The sequence below is a fragment of the Eulemur rufifrons genome, chromosome 13, assembly GCF_041146395.1.
Source record: "Eulemur rufifrons isolate Redbay chromosome 13, OSU_ERuf_1, whole genome shotgun sequence".
Lineage (NCBI taxonomy): Eukaryota > Metazoa > Chordata > Mammalia > Primates > Lemuridae > Eulemur > Eulemur rufifrons.
Window position 1 is genome coordinate 3,053,798 of NC_090995.1, and position 20,704 is coordinate 3,074,501.

Below are 20,704 nucleotides of genomic sequence, written 5' to 3' on the forward strand. Positions count from 1 at the left end.
CAGTGCTGGTGTGAGCATTAAATGTGTTAATACAGGTAGTTAGTACAGTAAAGTACTATGTACTGTTAATACAGTTAAGTAATTAATTTTGGTTACATTTTATAAGTAAGAGGCCCTGAGAATTCTTAAAACCTGCCCAAGTGTACACAGTCTGTCATGCAAACAACTTGAATCATTCTACCAAAGGACACTGTAAGACATCAAAGCACAACACAGTTGTTGCTTTTAAAGACATGATTGTAGGAAAAATTAAGAAATACAAGAGTGAAAGTTGATAGTGCAAATGTAAGGCAGTATGTGATTACCAGACGAAGTGATAGATTATAACTGTGCAGTCTAAAAACTTTAGCTCAGATCTAGACTGTCTTTGACACCTTTTTAAGGAGGGACAAATTACTTCTCTAAGCCTTTTTGTGCTATATGTAAAATAAAGATGTCATCACAGGGTTGATGGGAGCTGAAATAAAGTTATGTGCAATTATTTGGAAAAGTATATTTTACACAGAACATTCTTAGATGCTTATTGGTATAATTTATGAATTCATGAGAGGGAAAGATCTAGAACATTTGTGTAAGATTCTGATAACAGATTTCATGTAGAAGGAAATTGAAGCTATTGGTTACAAATGAGATTTTTAAATTTTATCCCTGAATTTCACTTATTCTAGACTACCTCCAAACCCTTATAACTCAAGAAGTTAAATGAATGTTCTTCTGGATGTGCTTATACTAACATAGCCAAAAGAAAATATTGCATTTGATTTCCATTATTCTTTTTTTTTTTTTTGACAGAGTCTTGCTTTGTTGCCCAGGCTAGAGTGAGTGCCATGGCGTCAGCCTAGCTCACAGCAACCTCAAACTCCTGGGCTTAAGCGATCCTACTACCCCAGCCTCCCGAGTAGCTGAGACTACAGGCATGCGCCACCATGCCCCGCTAATTTTTTCTATATATATATTAGTTGGCCAGATAATTTCTTTCTATTTTTAGTAGAGACGGGGTCTCGCTCTTGCTCAGGCTGGTCTCGAACTCCTGACCTTGAGTGATCCACCCGCCTCAGCCTCCCAGAGTGCTAGGATTACAGGCGTGAGCCACCGCGCCCGGCCGTGATTTCCATTATTCTTATATAGTGAATGGAAAACTGTGAACTGAATTTTAGCTAAATCCCATGATTTTTTTCCTCCTAAAATTTTATTCTTGCCAGGTAAAAAGTCTGATGTATATAATAGTTTAATAAATTGGTAAGAGTTTTCCTTGACGAAAACCTCGATCTCCAAATAGATCTACAGTATTGTTGCTTTCCATGTTTTTAGTTGAGAATATTATTTTACACTTTACTTATTGCAGTGGACTTCAAAGTGAATTGAATTGTACAATTTACAAATATTTTATGAGTTTACATTTGAAAGTATTGATGTATATGAATAGCTACCACATAGGAAATTTAAAAATTCTGGTAAAATAATGTTAGTGGGTAGAACTAAATTACATGTTAGTTTCTTAAACTGTACATTTATTGAATTACTGATTTGTTTTCGATTTTCAGAGAGGACTACAACTTCACTGTTTAATGCTTTGTGTTACTATTTTAATACTTTAGTGTTTCATAGTAATTGGAGGACAGTTTGAAGTGTACATTTTTTTTTTGGAGAAAAGCATTTTTATTGTTTTCAAGAACATCATAGTAATTTGAATCAAATGGTGGCCTACAGCTTCAGAAATGGGCATCTTATTTACTTTAATGAATGGATACGTATAATGAATGGATAATATATAATTTGCAGCATCTATCTGCACAATAGCAATTAAAATAGTCCTCTTTTTATTTTTTTCCCTTGTGTGCAGAGGGATTTTTCTTCCTTTTTTGGCTACATTATTTTAAAATTTATATCTTATAAAAAGTTCAAAGTTCTGTCCCCCTTTTTAAACTGTCATTATACATCTGGAGTATTATCCAACATATTCCTTTTAAGATAATTCCATTTTTTTCTGTTTTGACTTAATTAAAATTTAGTAATGAGTACAAATTATACATTCAAAACAATGATTTCTTTCTTTCTCTTTCTTTCTTTCTTTCTTTCTTTCTTTCTTTCTTTTTTTTCTTTAGAGACAGAGTCTCACTCTGTTGCCCAGGCTAGAGTGCTGTGGCATCAGCCTGGCTCACAGCAACCTCAAACTCCTGGGCTCAAGTGATCCTCCTGCCTCAGCCTCCCGAGTAGCTGGGACAGGACTACAGGCATGCGCCACCACGCCTGACTATCTTCTGTCATTTTTTAAAGCAATTATTTGAGCACAAAATGATTGCTTTAAATTGGGATTCATCTTAATCTGAATTAAGATTACTCATTCCATGCTTAGTTAACATTTACTACTTCTGCTTTGCCACACTTATTCCTTATTGTCTATGTGCACAGCTGTCTCTCTCCTAGATTAACAACTCGTTAGGGGTCAGGTGCCATTTTAATCTTAATCATCATTTTGCTCCCATAATGCCCAAAAGTATTGTGCATGTATTGTACCATCTACAGGCCTGGATTTACTGGAATGGTACCTGTTTATTAATTTCACTTCCTTCAGTAAAGAGAATTTGTTAAATAACTAAATGAAAATTTTACAGCTGTAAGGCTTTCTATGTTAATATGTTCACAAATGAAGCTTTTATATAATCAGACTAAGTATTCAAAAATATAGGAATTATTAGTATAGCAAACATTTGAAAAGTGTGTACATATGCATCAGTGGGAACTGATTAAATAAATTACATTGCATTCGTATACTATGCACCTATTAAAAATGATGAGGACCTATATTTATTGCTATAACTTGATATCTATATCAACAACTGAATAAAGTTGTTACAAATGTATATAGATTATTCTTTTTAAAAAAAAATTAAAAATCTAGAAGGCTAGCTAATTAGAGTAACTAGAGTTAAATATATCAAAATGGTATAGTGATTTTTGTGTGGCATGCACCACCATGCCTGGCTAATTTTTTTTTTTTTTTCCATATATACCTTTAGTTGTCCATATAATTTCTTTCTATTTTTAATAGAGACAGGGTCTCCCTCTTGCTCAGGCTGGTCTCGAACTCCTGAGCTCAAACTATCCACCCGCCTTGGCCTCCCAGAGTGCTAGGATTACAGGCGTGAGCCACCACGCCAGGCCATTTCTTTTCATTTTTCAATAATATTCTGTTATCTGAATATGTCACATTTTATTCATTTATCAGTTCGTAGACATTTGTTTGCACTTTTTTGCCATTATGAATAATGTTGCCATGAACATTTATGAACCAGTTTTCATATAGATGTGTGTTTTCATTTCTCTTGAATATATACCTAGGAATGGGATTGTCAGGTCAAATGGTAGCTATGTTTAATCTTTTAAAGAACTACCAGATTATTTTTCAAAGTAGCTGTACCATTTTATATTCTCACCAGCAGTGCATTAGGGTTCCAGTTTCTCCCCATCCTCGTCAGCACTTACTGTTGTGCATCCTTTTGATTATAGCCATCCCAGTTGGATTGGAGTATTATCTCTCTGTGATTTTGATTTTCATTTCCTTAATGGTTAATGATGTTGAATAACTTTTTTTGGTGCTTATTGGGCATTTGTTTGTTTATCTGTTTTGGAGAAATGTCTATTCATATCCTTTGCCCATTTTTCAGCTTGGGTTTTTGGTCTTTTTATTATTGAGTTATAAGAATTATTTATATATTCTGAATACTTTTTTATCAGATACATGGTTTGCAAATATTTTCTTCTATTCTGTGGACTGTTTTTTTCAAAACTATTGATGATAGCCGTTGAAGTACAAAAGTTTTAAATTTTGATGAAGTCCATTTTCTCTGTGTTTTCCTTTTGTCATGGGTACTTTTGTTGTTAAATTTAAGAATGTTTTGCCCAAACCAAGGTCATGAAGATTTGCTCCTATATTTTCTTTTCTTTTCTCTTCTCTTTTCCTTTCCTTTCCTTTCTTGTCTTTATTCTTTTCCTTTCCCTTTTCTTTCCCTTTCCTTTCCTTTCTTTTCCTTTCTTTCTTTTTTTTAGAGACAGGGTCTCCCTCTGTGGCCCAGGCTGGAGTGTACTGGTGCAGTCCTAGCTCCCTGCATCCTCCAGCTCCTGTGATTTGCTGTCCTCCCACCTCTGCCTCCTGAGCAACTGGGACTACAGGTGCATGCCATCATGCCAGGCTAATTAAAAAAAGTGGTTTTTTTTTTTTTTTAGAGATAGGGTCTCACTATGTTGCCCAGGCGGTTCTCAAACTCCTGGTCTCAAGCAATCCTCCCGCCTCAGGCTCCCAAAGTGCTGGGATTACAGACATGCGCCACTGTGTCTGGCCCTACTCCTATATTCTCTTGTAAGAGTTTTGAGGCTTGAGCTCTTACATTTAGGTATATGGTCCATGTTGAGTTATTAATAATTTCCATGTATGGTATGATGAAAGGGTGATATTCTTTTACATGCAGATATCCAATTGTTGACTTACAAGTTCTGATATGTAGAATTTTCATTTCCATTTAATTCCAAGTATTTGTAATTTCTATTATGATTATTTCTTTGATATATGAGTTGTCTAGATTTTTTTGTTGTTGTTGTTTTGGTTTTTGCCTTTCCAACCCATTTGTGATTTTTTTCAATTACATTTTTTGTAATTGATTTCTCATTTAACTGTATTGTGCTCATAGATTATGTGGTACATATGACACTAATTCTTTGAGATTTGAAGAAGATAACTTTATGGCCTAGCTATAATGGGGGCCTGTAAAAAATGAATATTGACCACTTGGGTATAATGTTATAACTCTTAGATAAAGCTTGATAAATTAGATGTTTAAGTCATCTATATCCTTAATGATTTTTTTTTTATTTACTTTATGTCAGTTGCTGATTGAAATGTGGGTGATGGTGGATTTCTCTGTTTTTTCCTTTTAGTTCTGTTAATTTTTTTATGTTTAGTTTTAACTTTCATTATGGAAAGTTTCCAGCGTACATTAAGGGAAAGAACATAGTATAATCAATCCCTATCACCACCCATCTTTAACCATGATGAACATACCTGGCCAACTTTATTTCATTCATTCTCTCTACCCCCAATTTTATGCCTTTCTTCCCCAGATTATTTTAAAGCAAATCTACATTCAATGTTCAGATTTACTCACACATTCACTACACTATTTGCTTGCCATTCCTTTTTACATCTCAGGCTATCCATAAACATTTTCCTTCTGCCCGAATTGTATGTATTACAGTATCCTCTAGTGAAAGTCTTTTAATGATAAATTTTCTGTTTTATCTATTTGAAAATATTTTTATCTTGTGCACATTCTAGGAAATTAGTGCAGAACTTAACAGTTACTCTTTTCAGAGCATTTTGAAGATAATATTCCAGTGTCTTTGGCTCTCGTTGTTGCTTTGGAGAAATAAACAGGTCTAATTTCTGGTTTTTTTGTGGATGATCTTATTGGCTCCTTTAAAGACTATCTGTTTTTCTTTGGTATTCTGTAGTTTCACATGATAACGACAAATAAAAGTGTGTCATAAATAATCAAATGGTAATAATTTCAAGTTATTACCTTTAAATTTCTTAATGTTCTACGTAATGGTGATTAGTGTTCTGTAGACAGTGAAGTGCATGAATGCTTGTTGTTTAAAAAGACCCCACGGTGAATCTTTTTCGAGAGCACAATTGACAATTTGCTTTGTAACTTGTGAAGATCTTGTGTATGGACCTTAATATAAACAGGGACAGTATACTTTATCTCTCTGCAGCACTCTTGGAAGTAATTATGAAAAATGGAAGCACAGCTGGAAATATTCCTCATTGCCGGAAACCGTCGGGTAGCGGTGATCAAAGCAAGCCTAACTGCACAAAAGACAGCACGTCTGGTGGTGGCGAAGGTGGAAAAGGCTATACCAAAGACCAAGTAGATGGAGTTCTCAGGTATGATTTATGTCTTAGCCATGATTAATTCTAACATAATCTTTAGATGTTATAACACCTAAAAAAGTATCTAAAATATAACTTATTAGAAGAACAGACATCAAGGAATTGAACTCTGGGTGTGTCTTATGCTTCATATTCCTTACAAAACCATTCTGTAAAGTACCAACTATGGATAATTCTATTTTTTAAAGTAAGTTTAAGTTAAAAAGCTTCTTCCAAATAATTTTTTAAAAGAAAAGTTATTTCAGTTTTTGACACAATAACATTGTTTATGTAGCAATATTGAAAGAGGATGAAGAATTGTTTTATCTTATATAGAGATGAAAATGGAAGAATTCCATGTGAGAGGAACATTGAATGTAAGAGCAACAGCCTTTTCAATCTTCTATTTATATTAATGAAGGATTTTTAAAATTCATTTTTAAGCTGTCTTCATATATATGCAAGCACCATAATGTTCTCTTTTAATATTTTTCTTACTCTGATTTTTCTGTCTCCGTTTTAGTTTCATCTCATGAGATGCTTCTACTTAAAGCAGAAGAATTATATATAATTGAAAAATTATGAATTGGGTTTTGGGTATCTGCCTTTATTTTATAAATAAGAAAAGGCTTTCTAGAAATAAAATGAAACTTTGAGTGTGAAACACTACAGAAAAGACTGTTTTGTTTTCTGCTAAAGCTTATGGAAGCTGTATCGATGTTGTACTGATGTTACTCTGCTAGGAAAAGTAAAGTTTAGGGATAAATTGAACAGCGATTAATCAGATAATTCTCATGGAGAGTGAATTATAGTGAACTAACTCAAATGAAGACTAGTTAAAGCTAGTTAGATTAAATCTCTCTTTCTCTGTTGGCTCTCTCTTGTCTGTTTCTCATTTATTTATTCATTCATTCATTCAAGATAGAGTCTTGCTCTGTTCTCTGGGCTGGAGTGCACTGGAATCATCATAGCTCACCTCAACCTCCAACTCCGGGGCTCAAGCAATCCTCCTGCCTCAGCCTCCTGAGTAGCTGGGACTACAGGCACATGCCCTCACGCCCAGCTAATTTTTTCTATTTTTAGTAGAGATGGGGTCTTTGCTCTTGGTCAGGCTGGTCTCGAGCTCCTGACTTCAAGCAATCTTCCTGCCTGAGCCTCCCAGAGTGCTAGGATTGCAAGCGTGAGCCACTGTGCCTGGCCTGTTTGTTTCTCTTTTAATTTTTTATTTTTTCTCCCTTTTATTTTTTCCTCACCCTTTTTTCCTCCATTCTCTCTATTTTACATACCGTAATTTGTATTTAAGTATATTTTGAGATACAGGTTTTATTTATTCAGGAAAGTGGTTTGTCACCACATCTTAATTTTCAAATGTCAATATACTTTGCTTTTTTTCCTACCTGTTTAAATGCTAAAGGTTGATTGTAGCATTTTATTGTAGTGTGATCACAACGAGGAACAATGATTCCCTAGTCGTGGTAAAGCCAGAATAGCAGGGTATTTGATTAGCATGAATGATAGTAAAGCACTTTGAGAATATAAATAATGCTGCTAAACACTTTTGTAACTGTGATACTGTATCAGAGATAGTTGAATAAATGAATAAGAGAGAATTACTTTTGAATTTTTTTCAGAAAAAGTTTTGAGTAAGCAATGTGCTGAAACACGTTCCTGGAAACCACATCCTAAAACAAGTTGTGTTTTCTTATAGAAATTACTTTATGTTGGAAGAACGTATTCTAAATGAAGGACTCAAAGTAAAAGTAAATTGTATTACATGTAATTTTTATGATTTTTTTTTTTTAAGAAGATAGAATCACCTGTATATTTGAAAGTTCACTGAAAAGCTATGGTTGAAAGTTTTGGAAAATACGAATCTCCTAAATCTGGGTTATTTTAAGCAATCTTTTATTTCTTCATTTCTCCTACCCTTGCCTTGAAAGAAAAAGATGAGTAGCCCAAGGTGTGGTAGAAACAAGGGAGGATTTACAATGATAAATCTCTTTGTTCTTACATCGATTTTATATATACACTTCCAAAGCCCAAAAGACCTGGCTTTAGGCAGGAGAACATCTTGAGACTGGGAGAATGAAAGATGGCGGTGGGTGTAAATACACTTCGTATGTGGCCAGAGTTGGACAGATGGAAACATGGAACGATGAGGGAGCTTCTATCTGTTGGCGACTATTTTCTCAGTAAAACTGGAGATGAGATTGTCTTCTGAGAGTTAGAAGAAAAGAGATGAAGGTGAAAGCTTGAGGAAAGTGGTCAAAGTATGGACTATTTGCAAAGGAAAAAAGCAAAGAGAGTGGAAAAATTGCTGAGTTAGCATTGAGGGCCCAGCCACCTTTAAGACCACGAATTCTTTATGGGTAGAAGAATTAGCTTAGTAGTATACTTGGTATTAGAGATTGATTCTCTGGTGAATAATTCTATTATGCCTTTTTTATTAAATAAATGTAATTTTTTTCTTTTGGGGACTAAATATGATTGGAAATTTCTTTACGAGAATTCCTAAGTTATTCAAAATACTTCAGTCCATACCTCATGCAAGAGTTACTTAGCTGAAATCATGGAACACTTGTTCATTACATTAGTCTTCCTAAGTGTTAGTGAGGGAACAGATCACTAGCAAACACTTGCGTGATGTATGTTTTTGTTTTTTCTTTTACCTATACACAGGGGATGTTTCTGCAGAAAGCCATGTTGTCTTGTTGTTCAGCAGGATTATACAAACTAGTTGCTCAGTGACAATTTGGCTCAGTAGGGAGAAGCCATGCAATAACACTGCGTCCATTGCATAAGTAAGAGCTAGCTTACAGTAAGACCACAGAACAAGTGTGCAACTTTGTCAGCTAATATCCTGTGAAACTCGGCACTGTTTGTTGTCTTTGAGTTGAAATGTATTGAAAAATAATTGAGAAAAAGTTGTCATGGATCTTATTTGAAGAAATTTTTAATGTATTATTGAAAAAAGACCATTTTGTATTTTAAAAATTCACAAGATCTGTGTGAAATCATTAAATGGAATATCATTATATTTATCACTTAGGAACACTTATGTACACAACTGTGAAGTCATTTGAATTATGGGGATTTGAATTTAAGATTTGATTTAAGCTCCAATTCTTTAAATGAGAAGAAGAAAAATCATTGTGCTAAACTTATAAAATAAATAATCCTTTGTCTCAGGAATAAATAAATATTTCCTTAAACACAAATTAAATTTGGAGTCTATTTAAATAATTAACTATAGCACATAAAAAGAGGAGAATTGAAAGGTGACCCTCCTCTCCTACCTACTATGCTTTTATGCACATAAAAGAGAACATAGGGGCTGGACCAGACATACTTTTCCCATTGTTGAGCTCCAGACTATTTTGACCTTATTGTACATTATTTCCTTCTAAGATAGGTAATGGTTACACCTTTTTAATTTCTTTTTTTCTTTCTTTCTTTTTTTTGAAATTCTGTGGTGAGGCTGGAGAAGGTTTGGATCTTGGAGAAAGCAGCAGACTGTAAAAAGTGTGGCAGATACATGTAGCTGGTGAAAAGGAACATGGTGAACAACAATATGAATAAAAGATACATGAATGCTAGTTTCTCATTTGGGTGTGAAAAAGTAGGTGAATGAATGTATTTGGAGCATTACTTGAAATAGTCTTTAGCCTGTCCATTGGTGATGATGACTTTATAACTCTGCTGGCTTCTCAAGAATTTCTCCTAGAGGAGAAATCATGAAAAATTTAGTGCGTTGAAGAAACAGTGGAGCTAGATACAAATAAGAATTAGTGAAGTAATTATTTTTTCTATCTAGACTTTTTTTTGTCTGTAGCAATTCTTAGCTTTATGACCCACATCTAAAGCACTGCGAACTCTAGCCTACTTTCCCTACACTGTCCAGCAACCTCTCCTGGGCTACGATTTTCTATTGCCCAGCCTTTTGTGCTCAAGATCCATCAACAAAACAATCTTATAGGGTAAATCTGGAGCACAGTTAAACATCGTATGAAACCAAATAGCAATGGCTTTAGGATTGTTCAATATTTAATTTATCACTACCTTTTCTTTTCTGCATTCAGGTAGTATCTGCCCATATTCTTAGCTCTATTCCTTGTCTCACAGTCTGCTTCACTTCTATTAATTGGTTCTCTTCCATTCTAAATTGATTTTTGGTGCCCACTACATTGCCATTACAGCATTCATCACCTTTGATCTGAACATGACTTTTCAGATCCCCACTATTTCTGCCCTGCAATTGAAACAGTCATCCATCCATCCATCCAACACATATGGTGGACAAGACATAATCTCTGCCTTCTAAGAGCCTGTAGTCTAGAAGAATAGTCAGACAAGAAATCAGGCAACTGCCGTATGTTGTAGTAATTGTTGGGATAAGGCTAAGTTCAGAGGGCTTTGGGAGCATTTAAGGCAGGTCCTGAACCTAGTCCTGAGGAATTTGGATTCTTGAGAAAAGGAAGAGCTGAGCTGAGGTCTGAAGAAGTTATAGAAACCAGCTAAGCAAGAAGAGAGTCAGAGAAGGAGGGTTCTGAGCACCAAAAGCATTTGTAAATATTTAGGAGGGAAGAGAGTCTGCTTAATGATCATGAGAAGGAAATAGCAAGGAAGATGATGGTCACTCTGGAGTCTGAAAAGCCTCCTTTTCTTCTTCTTTATTCTGGTTCTGAGACAGTAAGATTTTCAAGTCAGACAAGCAGAGGTTTGAATCCTCACTTTTTGAGGCCTCCCATTATTACCGTATTTAAAATAACAGACCTACCCCTCCGTTCTCTGTTTGTCTTTGCTACTTTATTTTTCTCCAGGTATTTATCACCATTTGATGTAGTTTATATTTTGCTTGTATATTTGTTTATTGTTTGTCCCTCTCCCAATGGTAAATTTAATGTGATTAGGGATTTTTTGACTGTTTTATTTACCATTGTAGCATCTGCAATTGTACCTATCAGAAAGTAGATGCTTAGTGAATTTTTGTTGAAGAAATAAATCTTTATCCCCCTCTGTTACTTGGTTATGTATTAAGCAATTACCTTAATCACTCAAAGCTTTGGTTTCCTCATTGTTTAAATAGGAATAGTATCCCCCAAAGAAGAGTAAATGAAATAATTTGTATAAAATAATCAGCATAATAAAATTCTACAGTTCTTTATGTGAAATCTTTGAGACCAAATATAGTTTGGAACAGAATTCTTCATATTTTAGAAAGGTAAGAGAATACAGTTGCCGCCTCCCCCCCCCCCGCCCCCCGCCCCCCGCCCCCCGCCCCCATGTCTACAAATTCTGCATCTGTGGGTTAAACCAACCACAGATTGAAAATATTTGGGAAAAAAATAATACAACAATAAAAAATAGTACAAATAAAAAACCAATAGCGTATAACAACTATTTATATAGCATTTACATTTTATTGGGTATTAGTAAGCTAGAGATGATTGAAAGTATATGGGAGGATGTGCAAAGGTTATGTGCAAATACTACACCATTTTCTATCAGGGACTTGTGCATCTGCAGATATTGGTATCTAAGGCAGGTCCTGGAACCAATCCCCTATGAACTCCTAGGGATGACTGTATATTATATATTATATACTTCTTAAGGTCTGGGGCAGCAGCCTGTAACCAAATTGTAACATTCCTGCAGCAAAACATACAAACACTCACACTTAAATGGGATAAAGGGAGACACAATAGTAGCTTGAAAAGGGTTAGGGTTAGGGTCAGGGATAAAGGGAGACACACTAATAGGTTCATATTTTGCCTTTAAGAGAGTTCAAGTTTTTTGTAGTCAAATTAGTTACAGAATAACTTTAATTTTTCAGAGCTTTATGAATATGGGATTGTGGACTTGTACCTAACACACAGTAGGTGTTTTATAAATCCCTCCTTCCCTTTTTTCCTATCGTATAGTTTCTAAACATATCTGGGAGAATGTGTCTCTACAAAGATCATTCTCTGTTTTGTTTGCTGATACATTTCGAGTGCCTAGAACACAGGGGCATAGTTGGTATTCTATAAATATTATTGACTAAATACAGGAAATGTCATGTTTTTGAAATAAAACTGACTTACGTTAATATTTTTTAAGTATCTAAAGTTGAAAACTCAAATGTTAGTCATTATTACTATAAAGAAGGCTGTAGAACAGATTATTGTTGATGTGATTATAAGAAAATTTCTGTAAGTTTTGATAATCTTATGTTACCTTGTTTTTTTTCCCCTAGTTCATATTCATTACATAAGGAAAGCTAGGGCTCATTTACTCAAAAAATATTTACCGAGAACCTGTGATGTGCCAAGCACTGTGATAACTTAAAGTTTAATAGTAAAAAAGATCAACCTTGTCTCTTTTCTTTGACAACTTTGAGTCAGTCTGGACTGTTCTTTTGCCGCCAGTGGCCTGTTACACCTTAGGTCATTTTACCTGTTACTATCTCTGTCATCAAGCCACCTGCACGTGGAACACATCTAAAATTGCACAATACTCTATAAAAGATGTTTAAAGTGTACCGTGGCTTTTGTGAAAGGAAATTATTAGGTTGTGGGAGAATGTTGGCATCCAGAAGTACTTAATGTTCTCTGTTCCATTCAGAGTGTTTATTTTCCATTCCTAATGTTTTGTTTTTTTTTTTTAAAGAATCTGGGTTTAAATCTGTTTCATCTTTAAGGTACAAACTAAACGTAAGTAATCTTGAGGAGTGTGCTTATCACACTTGAAAACTGGGTGTAAGAAACACTTTCGAGTCCCATGTTATATTTTATTCTGAGATTTTATCTTTTTCAGAGCATGACACAGATAAGTTCTTAGCGTAATCAGGCTAACTTACTTTGAAATTTAAACCATAGGCTTCTACAGTTGTTTTACTGGTACCAAACTGTTGCTTTGATACTTGATTAGATCTATATCATTCAAGAACAAAATTCTTGAATGTGATGCAAATTTGTTCTTAACTGCAATATACTTTGGAGTTTTGGAATTTCTTTATCCAAGTAAGAGTCCTAAAAAATTGTTCTTATCTCTCATTTTAGTTACAGTGTATACTCTGTCCTTCTTCCACAATTATTGTGGCCTTTGCTTTACTTCTCTGTAGTGATAAATTGTGCTAAAGACATTCTCATGGCTCACTCTTCTTAGACTTGGGAAGAGGTTGGGGGAATGGCCTATGGTCAAAAAAAATAAAAAATAAAAAAAAGAATGAAGTAAACCGACCCATAAGGGGATAAGTCATCATTAGATTTTGAGAAAATAATCCACAGATAGATAATTCTTTGGACTTTTCTAATAAATTAAAAATTAGAGCTATTACATGACCTTCTTCCTTGAAATTTACATTATAACACACTCTCTTGTTCACAGCATAAACAAATGTAAAAATTACTATGAAGTACTTGGAGTTACGAAAGATGCTGGTGATGAAGATTTGAAAAAAGCTTACAGAAAGCTTGCTTTGAAGTTTCATCCAGACAAAAACCACGCACCTGGAGCAACAGATGCTTTTAAAAGTAAAGTAAATCTTTTAAAGCAATTTTACCAAGCTCTTTTTACAATTCACTTTACAGTGTTTCAGCATATTAAATTCTGCTTTTGGACCGGTACATTTAGAGACCAACACAAAAAAATCCTTTAAAACTTCAGTATTAACTTGTTACACCCAGAGTCAAATGGAGTTTGGCTTCACAAAAGCAACATTCCAGTTTTGACATAGTTCTAAGTAACTTTTCTAGGTACCCATGCATGCTTTCTAGTTTACCAAAAACAAGCAGGGTGAAGATTACGTATGAGCTTCTAGCATATTGCCATCTGGTTCTAAGTGAACTAAAAGCAAAATACAGTTTTTGTGAGTTTTTAAGGTACAAGAGAATGTCTAGAATTAGGATATTAGAATAGCTATCTCCCCAATATTCTTATATTTCTATTAAACCTGGCCAGTTTTTGCATTTTTATTTTTTTACGTTTTTAGAGACAGGGTCTTGCTATGTTGCCTAGGCTGGTCTTGAACTCCAGGCCTCAAGCAGTCCTCCCACCTCAGCCTCACAAAGTGCCAGTTGTTACATTTTTTATATGTATTTCTAACTGTGATTTTTTTTTTTTTCTTTTTAAAAATGAGTTTCTTTCTTCTTACCTACCATTTGTTTTTTCTTTATTTTCTTTTTCAATCTTTTTTCAGTTTTTTGCCAAGTTAGTAAATAAAGGTCAGAGAACTGATTTTGTAATTTCATATTTTGTTAAATACAATTTGTTTGTAATAATTTCTAATTCATAGCAAAATGCTTAATCTGTGATTGTTCTTTCTTGTGAATTTGGCATTCGTAGAGCCAGTGTGTAATGCTTACAGTAAAGTGCCGCGGTCATGGAATGACAAGAAGTAGATACTCATTTTTAAAATGTTCCAAAAAGATAGAAGACTCAATTGATCCTTCATAAAAATACTGTTTAGATTGTTTCCAAAACAGTTTTATTTCTTGAAAGAAGTCACCAAGAAAAATACATTTGGGAATTAGTAATACATTTCAATAAAAGTAGCTACCACAGTAGTGCTGGTGAAAGTAAGATACCGTGACAGTGACAGGCTTCTCGCTTCATTTCCTTCAAATGAAAGTGGCACGTTGAAACTCCAGGAAAAGTCACATTATTCAAAATCCCTGACTTGCAAATCGCATTCCTGTCAATTCATTACCTGAGGAATATGTGCAGAAAATGGTACCTGTATTTTCTATCCTCCAAATACACACCTTTATTAAATAAAAATAAGGTTTCATTATTAAAAATAACACAGAAAACTGCATGTACATTAATTTCTAATTCAATAGTACAGAAAGTTGGGAAATTTTGATGAAATTTTCAAATAGAATAAATACTTGTTGAATTTGTTTTATTGCTGGAGCGTGGTTTCCACACTGAATTTGAAGCATTCATAAATACAAAATGCTTTTCATATATGCAGTCGCGGAGTTACTAATGAAAGTAACTGAAATCTTTAAATAGCTTATTAGTACACATTCCCTCAAAAGGTCAAAGTTCCACATTATGAGTTAAATGCATTTAACTTAAAATTTTGTGTGTTTTAAAAATATTTTGGCAGTGGGTTATTTGCATGTTTGTGATCTGCTAGGTGATTCAGTGTTAATTCTTTACTAATGTTAAAAACGTTAAAGCGCTTTATTCTTCCACGTCTGTGAAGCCAGCTAGACACGCAAAAGGCTTTTACAAAGGTGCTTGGACTTCGGTGTGGTACATCTCGGAGGTTAATGCTCTGCTTTGCAAAACTAGAAACTTAATACTTACCAGCATGTTGGGAGGTGATTCCTCTTCAGGGAGAGGCTCACATTATTCAATACACAAGAGTTTATCTGTAAATCAGAATGCCAATTTATTAGTCCCAAAGAGGATCAGAATAGGGAGTTGGTTATGAGCCCATTTTTCATTGAGTAGAAACGACATAGAAAACCCAAGCTGTAATCCTCAGATGCCTTGTGAGCAATGGTAGTTAATTAGAAAATATTACAGCTAGTGTCATCACACAGCAGTGACAAGTTTCATTCATTTAGCACACAGGATCTTTTCATTGCCTTCTTATTTTGTTTTTAACCAATCAATCTTAACTTCTTTTTTTTGGAATAGTAAGCTGTTTATCTCTAGGCAAAGACAATACTTTTGTCTCTTATATAAAAGCTAAAGTACAGATTGATTGCTCTATAATTACTGAAATACTTTTTACAGAAAATAAAACCACTTGCTTTTTATTTTCTCCAAGAATAGAAAAAGAAGAGGTGTAATTAGTTTAGGGAATTAAATTAAATGGAAGAGATGTTTTCATTTGTGTTTTGTAAAGCTTTAAAAATAAAAAAGATAGCTTTTCAGAAGAATTGACTACACAAACTCAACGTGGCTATTTTGTCCTTCTAGTTAGGATTGTAAGTTTCCCAAGGAAGGAATATTTTATTTACAGAATGACTTGCATATTTTTAAAAAATTTCGTTGAAATGGATCCCTTTCCTTTTCTCTGACGTAGATGTCTTCAAAACACACCAGTCTACATTACCTTCAAAGACTCCCGAGTGTTTCAGAGACCATGTGCATAGTACCTGTGCCTATTGACATGTACATGACTGTAATGACAAGGGGCGTGGCTTAGCTGTTGATGTGTTTGCTTGATAACTAATAGTGGATCAGATGCTGTTTTTTGTGTTAGGTCTGGTAGTCAGTATTAACATCTAAAATGTATCTCTAAGAACAAAGAATTTAATTCTACCATTTGAGCTAGTTCTTACAGAGAAATGCAGTGAGAAAATATGAGATACCCTCTTCCCCAAAGAATTTATAATTAATAAAGGAGAGACAGATTTCACATAGAACTTTTGCAATATAGTAATGCCTAACATTTGACAATCATTTTATAGTTTTTCATTCCCTCATTTAAATGTAATGCTTATTAGAAATCTTGTGAGTTGGCTGCGTACTATAGCTCACGCCTGTAATCCGAGCACTCTGGAAGGCCATGGCGGGAGGATCACTTGAACTCAGGAGTTTGAGACCAGCCTGAACAAGAGTGAGACCCTGTCTCTACAAAAAATAGGAAAATTAGCCGGGCGTGGTGGCGCACACCTGTAGTTCCAGCTACTTGGGAGGCTGAGGCAGGAGGATTGATTGCTTGAGCCCTGGAGTTTGAGGTTTCAGTGAGCTATGATGACACCACTGCACTCTAGCTAGGGCAACAGAGTGAGACTCTGTCTCCAGATTAAAAAAAAAAAAAAAAAATCTTGTGAAATAGGGGATCAGTGTCATCATCATTTCACAGATAAGAAAATTGAGACTCATGTTTATAGCAGCGCAATTCACAATTGCAAAGATGTAGAAACAACCCAAGTACCCATCAATACATGAGTGGATCGATAAAATGTGGTATACGTATACCATGGAATACTACTCAACTACAAAAACAATGGTGAACTAGCCCCTCTTATATTATCCTGGATAGAGATTGAGCACATCCTTCAAAGTGAGGTATCACAAGGATGGAAAAACATGCACCACTGTACTCTCCATCAAATTGGTACTAACTGATCAACACTAAGATGCTCACATGGCAGTAATACTGGGTGGTCAGGTCGGAGGGGTGGGGGAGATAAACCCACAACTAATGGCAGTGGAGGGCACTGTATAAGAGAAGGACACACTTGTGGCCCTGGCTTGGGCGAGGCAAAAAATACAAATACAAATAATGACAACTCAGTCTGAAATAGATAATGTGAATAGCCAGATAGAACTTGCAGTGGTTTGTTTGTTCCTACCAAAACTCATGTTGAAATTTGATCCCCAACATGGCCGTGTTGGGAGGTGGGACCTAGTGGGAGGTGTTTGGGTTATGGGGGCAGAACCCTCATGAATGGCGTGGTGAGTGAGTTCTTGCTCTTGGGAGACTGGATTAGGGATTGGTTCTCTTGGGAATGGACTAGTCCTGAAAGAGTGAGTTGTTACAAAGCCAGGGTGCTCCTCAGGTTTTCTCCTCTACTCAGGTCTCCTTCCCATTTAATCTTCTCCACACAGCATGTAAGCTCTCACCAGAAGCCAAGGCATGTCCTTGAACATCTCAGCCTGAAAAACCATGAGCTAAATAAACTTCTTTATATATATATATATATATATATATACACACACACACACACACACACATATATATAAATATTACTCAGACTCAGGTGTTCTTTCGTAGCAAAACAAAATGGACTAAGAACTGTTCAGTAAATTAAATTTGTAATTCTAAAACTCCCCCAAAAGAAATCTCCAGGCTCAGATGCTCTTACTGGAGAATTCTACCAAACTTTTAAGGAAGAATTAAAACCAATTCTTCATAATCTCTTCCAGAAAATGCAAGAGGAGGAAACATTTTCTGATTCATTTTATGAAATAAGTTTCACCTTGCTATCAAAACCCATCAAAGACATTACAAAAGAAAAAGAAAGAAAGAGAAAGAGAAAGAAAGAAAGAGAAAAGGAAAGGAAAGAAGGAAGAAAAAGAAAACTACAGACCAATACCCTTCATGGAATAAACCCAGATATCATTAACAAACTATCAGAATTTTGCAGTATCTAAAAAGAATTATACACCCTGACCCAGTGATGTTTCCAAGGTTGCAAATTTGGTTCACAGTGTAATCCTCCGTATTTATAGGCTAAACAAGAAAAATCTCATGATTATATTAATCAGTGCAGTAAAAGCATTTGAAAAACTTCATCACCAGTTTATGATAAAAAAGTGTCAGAAAAATAGGGATATGAAGGAACTGCCTCAACTTGATAAGGAGCAACTATCGAGCACCTACAGTTACATTATCCTTAATGGTGAAAGACTGAATCCCTAGGATCTGTAGGATCAGGAACAAAGCAAGAATGGCCATCTTACCATTCATATTCAACATAGTGCTGAAAGTTGTAGCCACTACATTAAGGATAGGAAAGGAAACAAAAGGCATACAGATTGGAAAAGAAGAGATAAAAGTATTTCTATTTGCAAATGACATGATTATCTTTGTAGAAAATCCCAAGGAATCCACAAAAAAACCCTTCTATCCAGAACCATTTTATGGCCAAAAAAACAAAAACCTTCTATAACTGTTAAGTGAATTCCATAAGATTGCAGGATATAAGATAAACATACAAAAATTAATTTCATTTCTATGTACTAGCAATGAACATGTAAATTCCAAAATTAAAAAATATATTGTCATATGCAATCACAAAAAAAAAAAAAAAGAAAATACTTAGGTGTGAAACCTGTATAGGTTTTATATGCTGAAAGCTATAAAATATTGATGAAAGAAATCAGAAAAGATCTAAATAAATGGAACAAAATATCATGTTCATGAATTGGAAGACTCAACATAGTAAAGATGTCAGATCTCCCTAAATTGGTATACAGGTTTAATGCAATTCCTGTCAAAATCGTAGCAAGATTTTTTATAGATAGAAATGAGGTTATTCTAAAATTTATATGGAGACGCAAAAGAACCTGAATAGCTGAAGACAATTTATTAAAAGAATGGAGTGGTTGTAATCGGTGTTCCTGATTTCAGCATCTAAACTGTGTGGTCTTGGCAGAGGAACAGACACACGGATCAACAGAACAGGGTAGGGAACCCAGAAATAGACCCATACAAATGTACCCAACTGATATTTGACAAAGATGCAAAAGGATTTCAGTGGAGGAAAGTTAGCCTCTTCAACAATGGTTTTTTAGCAGTTGGACATCCATAAGCCAAAAAATTAACCTTGATGAAAAGTATCAAGCTTCATACAAAAAAAATGAACTCCAAATGGATCATGAATGTAAATATAAACCATAACACTTTTCAACTTAGCAAAAAATTCTGGCAGCAAATCTTTAAGGTCTAGGGTACTAGGCAATGATTTCTTAAGACAATGTTGTCAAATCCCACATTCAGGTTTGTGTACCTGATGCCCAGCTAAAGCCAGGCACAGTGACACCTGTGCTTGGAGATGGAGAAAGGTTTATTCGATTTGGCCAAAGTGAGAAGATGGGAGAGCAAGACCAAGACCTCTTAGATCCACCTTGACAGAAGGATGAAGCAGGGAGCTTTTGTGTGGCTAGGGAGTGAGGGAGGGGAGTTTCAGGGAAGCAAAGGGGGAAATACATGTTGCTTTACTCACAGATAACATCCCAGATGACACCTTGAGTGACCACACTCTGGGCATTAGCAGCTGGTCACTGCTTCTCAAGGGCATTCATTCCTTCTGCAAAACAAACTCACAGGTTTTCCTCGTGACCCTGCAGTTGTCTCCTCTTCCTGCTTGACAGACAGACAGTATGTCAGCAATTAATAACTACCGTGACAGCAAAGGGTGCCGTGCAGGAAGCCAGCAGTTAACATGCGCAAACAAACAAGAGCCTGGTCAGGTTTTACATTATTTGAGTCATCAAAACACGCCAGAGTGCCAAATTCTCAAGGGGCCCAACTACAATAACACCAAAAGCACAGTTCATAAAAGGAAAAGTTGTTAAATTGGATGTCAAAATTTGTTAAAAGTTTGTTCTGCCCTATTAAGAGGATGAAAAGTGACAGGATGGGAGAAAATATTTGCCAAAGGACATATCTGACAAAGGGCTAGTATCTAGAATATATAAAGAACTCCCAGTAGACAATCCAAGTAGAAAACAGGCAAGAGAGAGACATTCCACCAAAGATGATATACGGAGGGCAAATAAGCATATGGAAAGATTTTCAAGGCCAGGTGCTCCCAGCACTTTGGAAGGCTGAGGTGGGAGAATTATCTGAAGCCAGGAGTTTGAGACCAGCCTGAGCAACATAGTGAGATCTTGTCTCTACAAAAAAATAGAAAAATTAGCCAGCATGTTGGTGTGCACCTGTAGTCCCTGCTACTCAGGAGGCTGAGGTAGGAGGATTGCTAAGCCCAGGAGTGTGAGGTTGTGGTGAGCTATGATGACACCACTGCACTCTAGCCCAGGCAACAGAGTGAGGCACTGTCTCGATTAAAAGCAAACAAAGATTTTCAATATCATCATTAGCCATTAAAGAAATGCAAAGTAAAACCAAAATGAAACATCACTACACACCTATCAGAATGGTTAAGGTGAAAAATAGTGACAACACCAAATGCCGGTATGGACACAGAGAACGGATCAATTATACATTTTTGAGGGGATGTATAATGACACAGCCATTCTATACAAGAGAGTTTGGCAGTTTCTCAAAAAACTAAGTATATAGCTACCATACAAGCCAGC

General features: G+C 35.3%; 1 protein-coding gene across 2 annotated transcripts in view; it reads left to right on the forward strand.

Annotated features, from left to right (window-relative positions):
- The window catches only part of DNAJB14 (DnaJ heat shock protein family (Hsp40) member B14), a 35,659-nt gene that overhangs the window by 2,648 nt on the left and 12,307 nt on the right, over positions 1–20,704 (forward strand). The window contains exons 2-3 of one of the 2 annotated variants that reach the window (XM_069485474.1): positions 5,773–5,944; positions 13,298–13,443. In XM_069485474.1, the coding sequence (XP_069341575.1) occupies positions 5,773–5,944; positions 13,298–13,443 (318 nt within the window). The remainder of the gene's footprint in view (positions 1–5,772; positions 5,945–13,297; positions 13,444–20,704) is intronic. The other variant, XM_069485473.1, reaches the window with a different exon arrangement.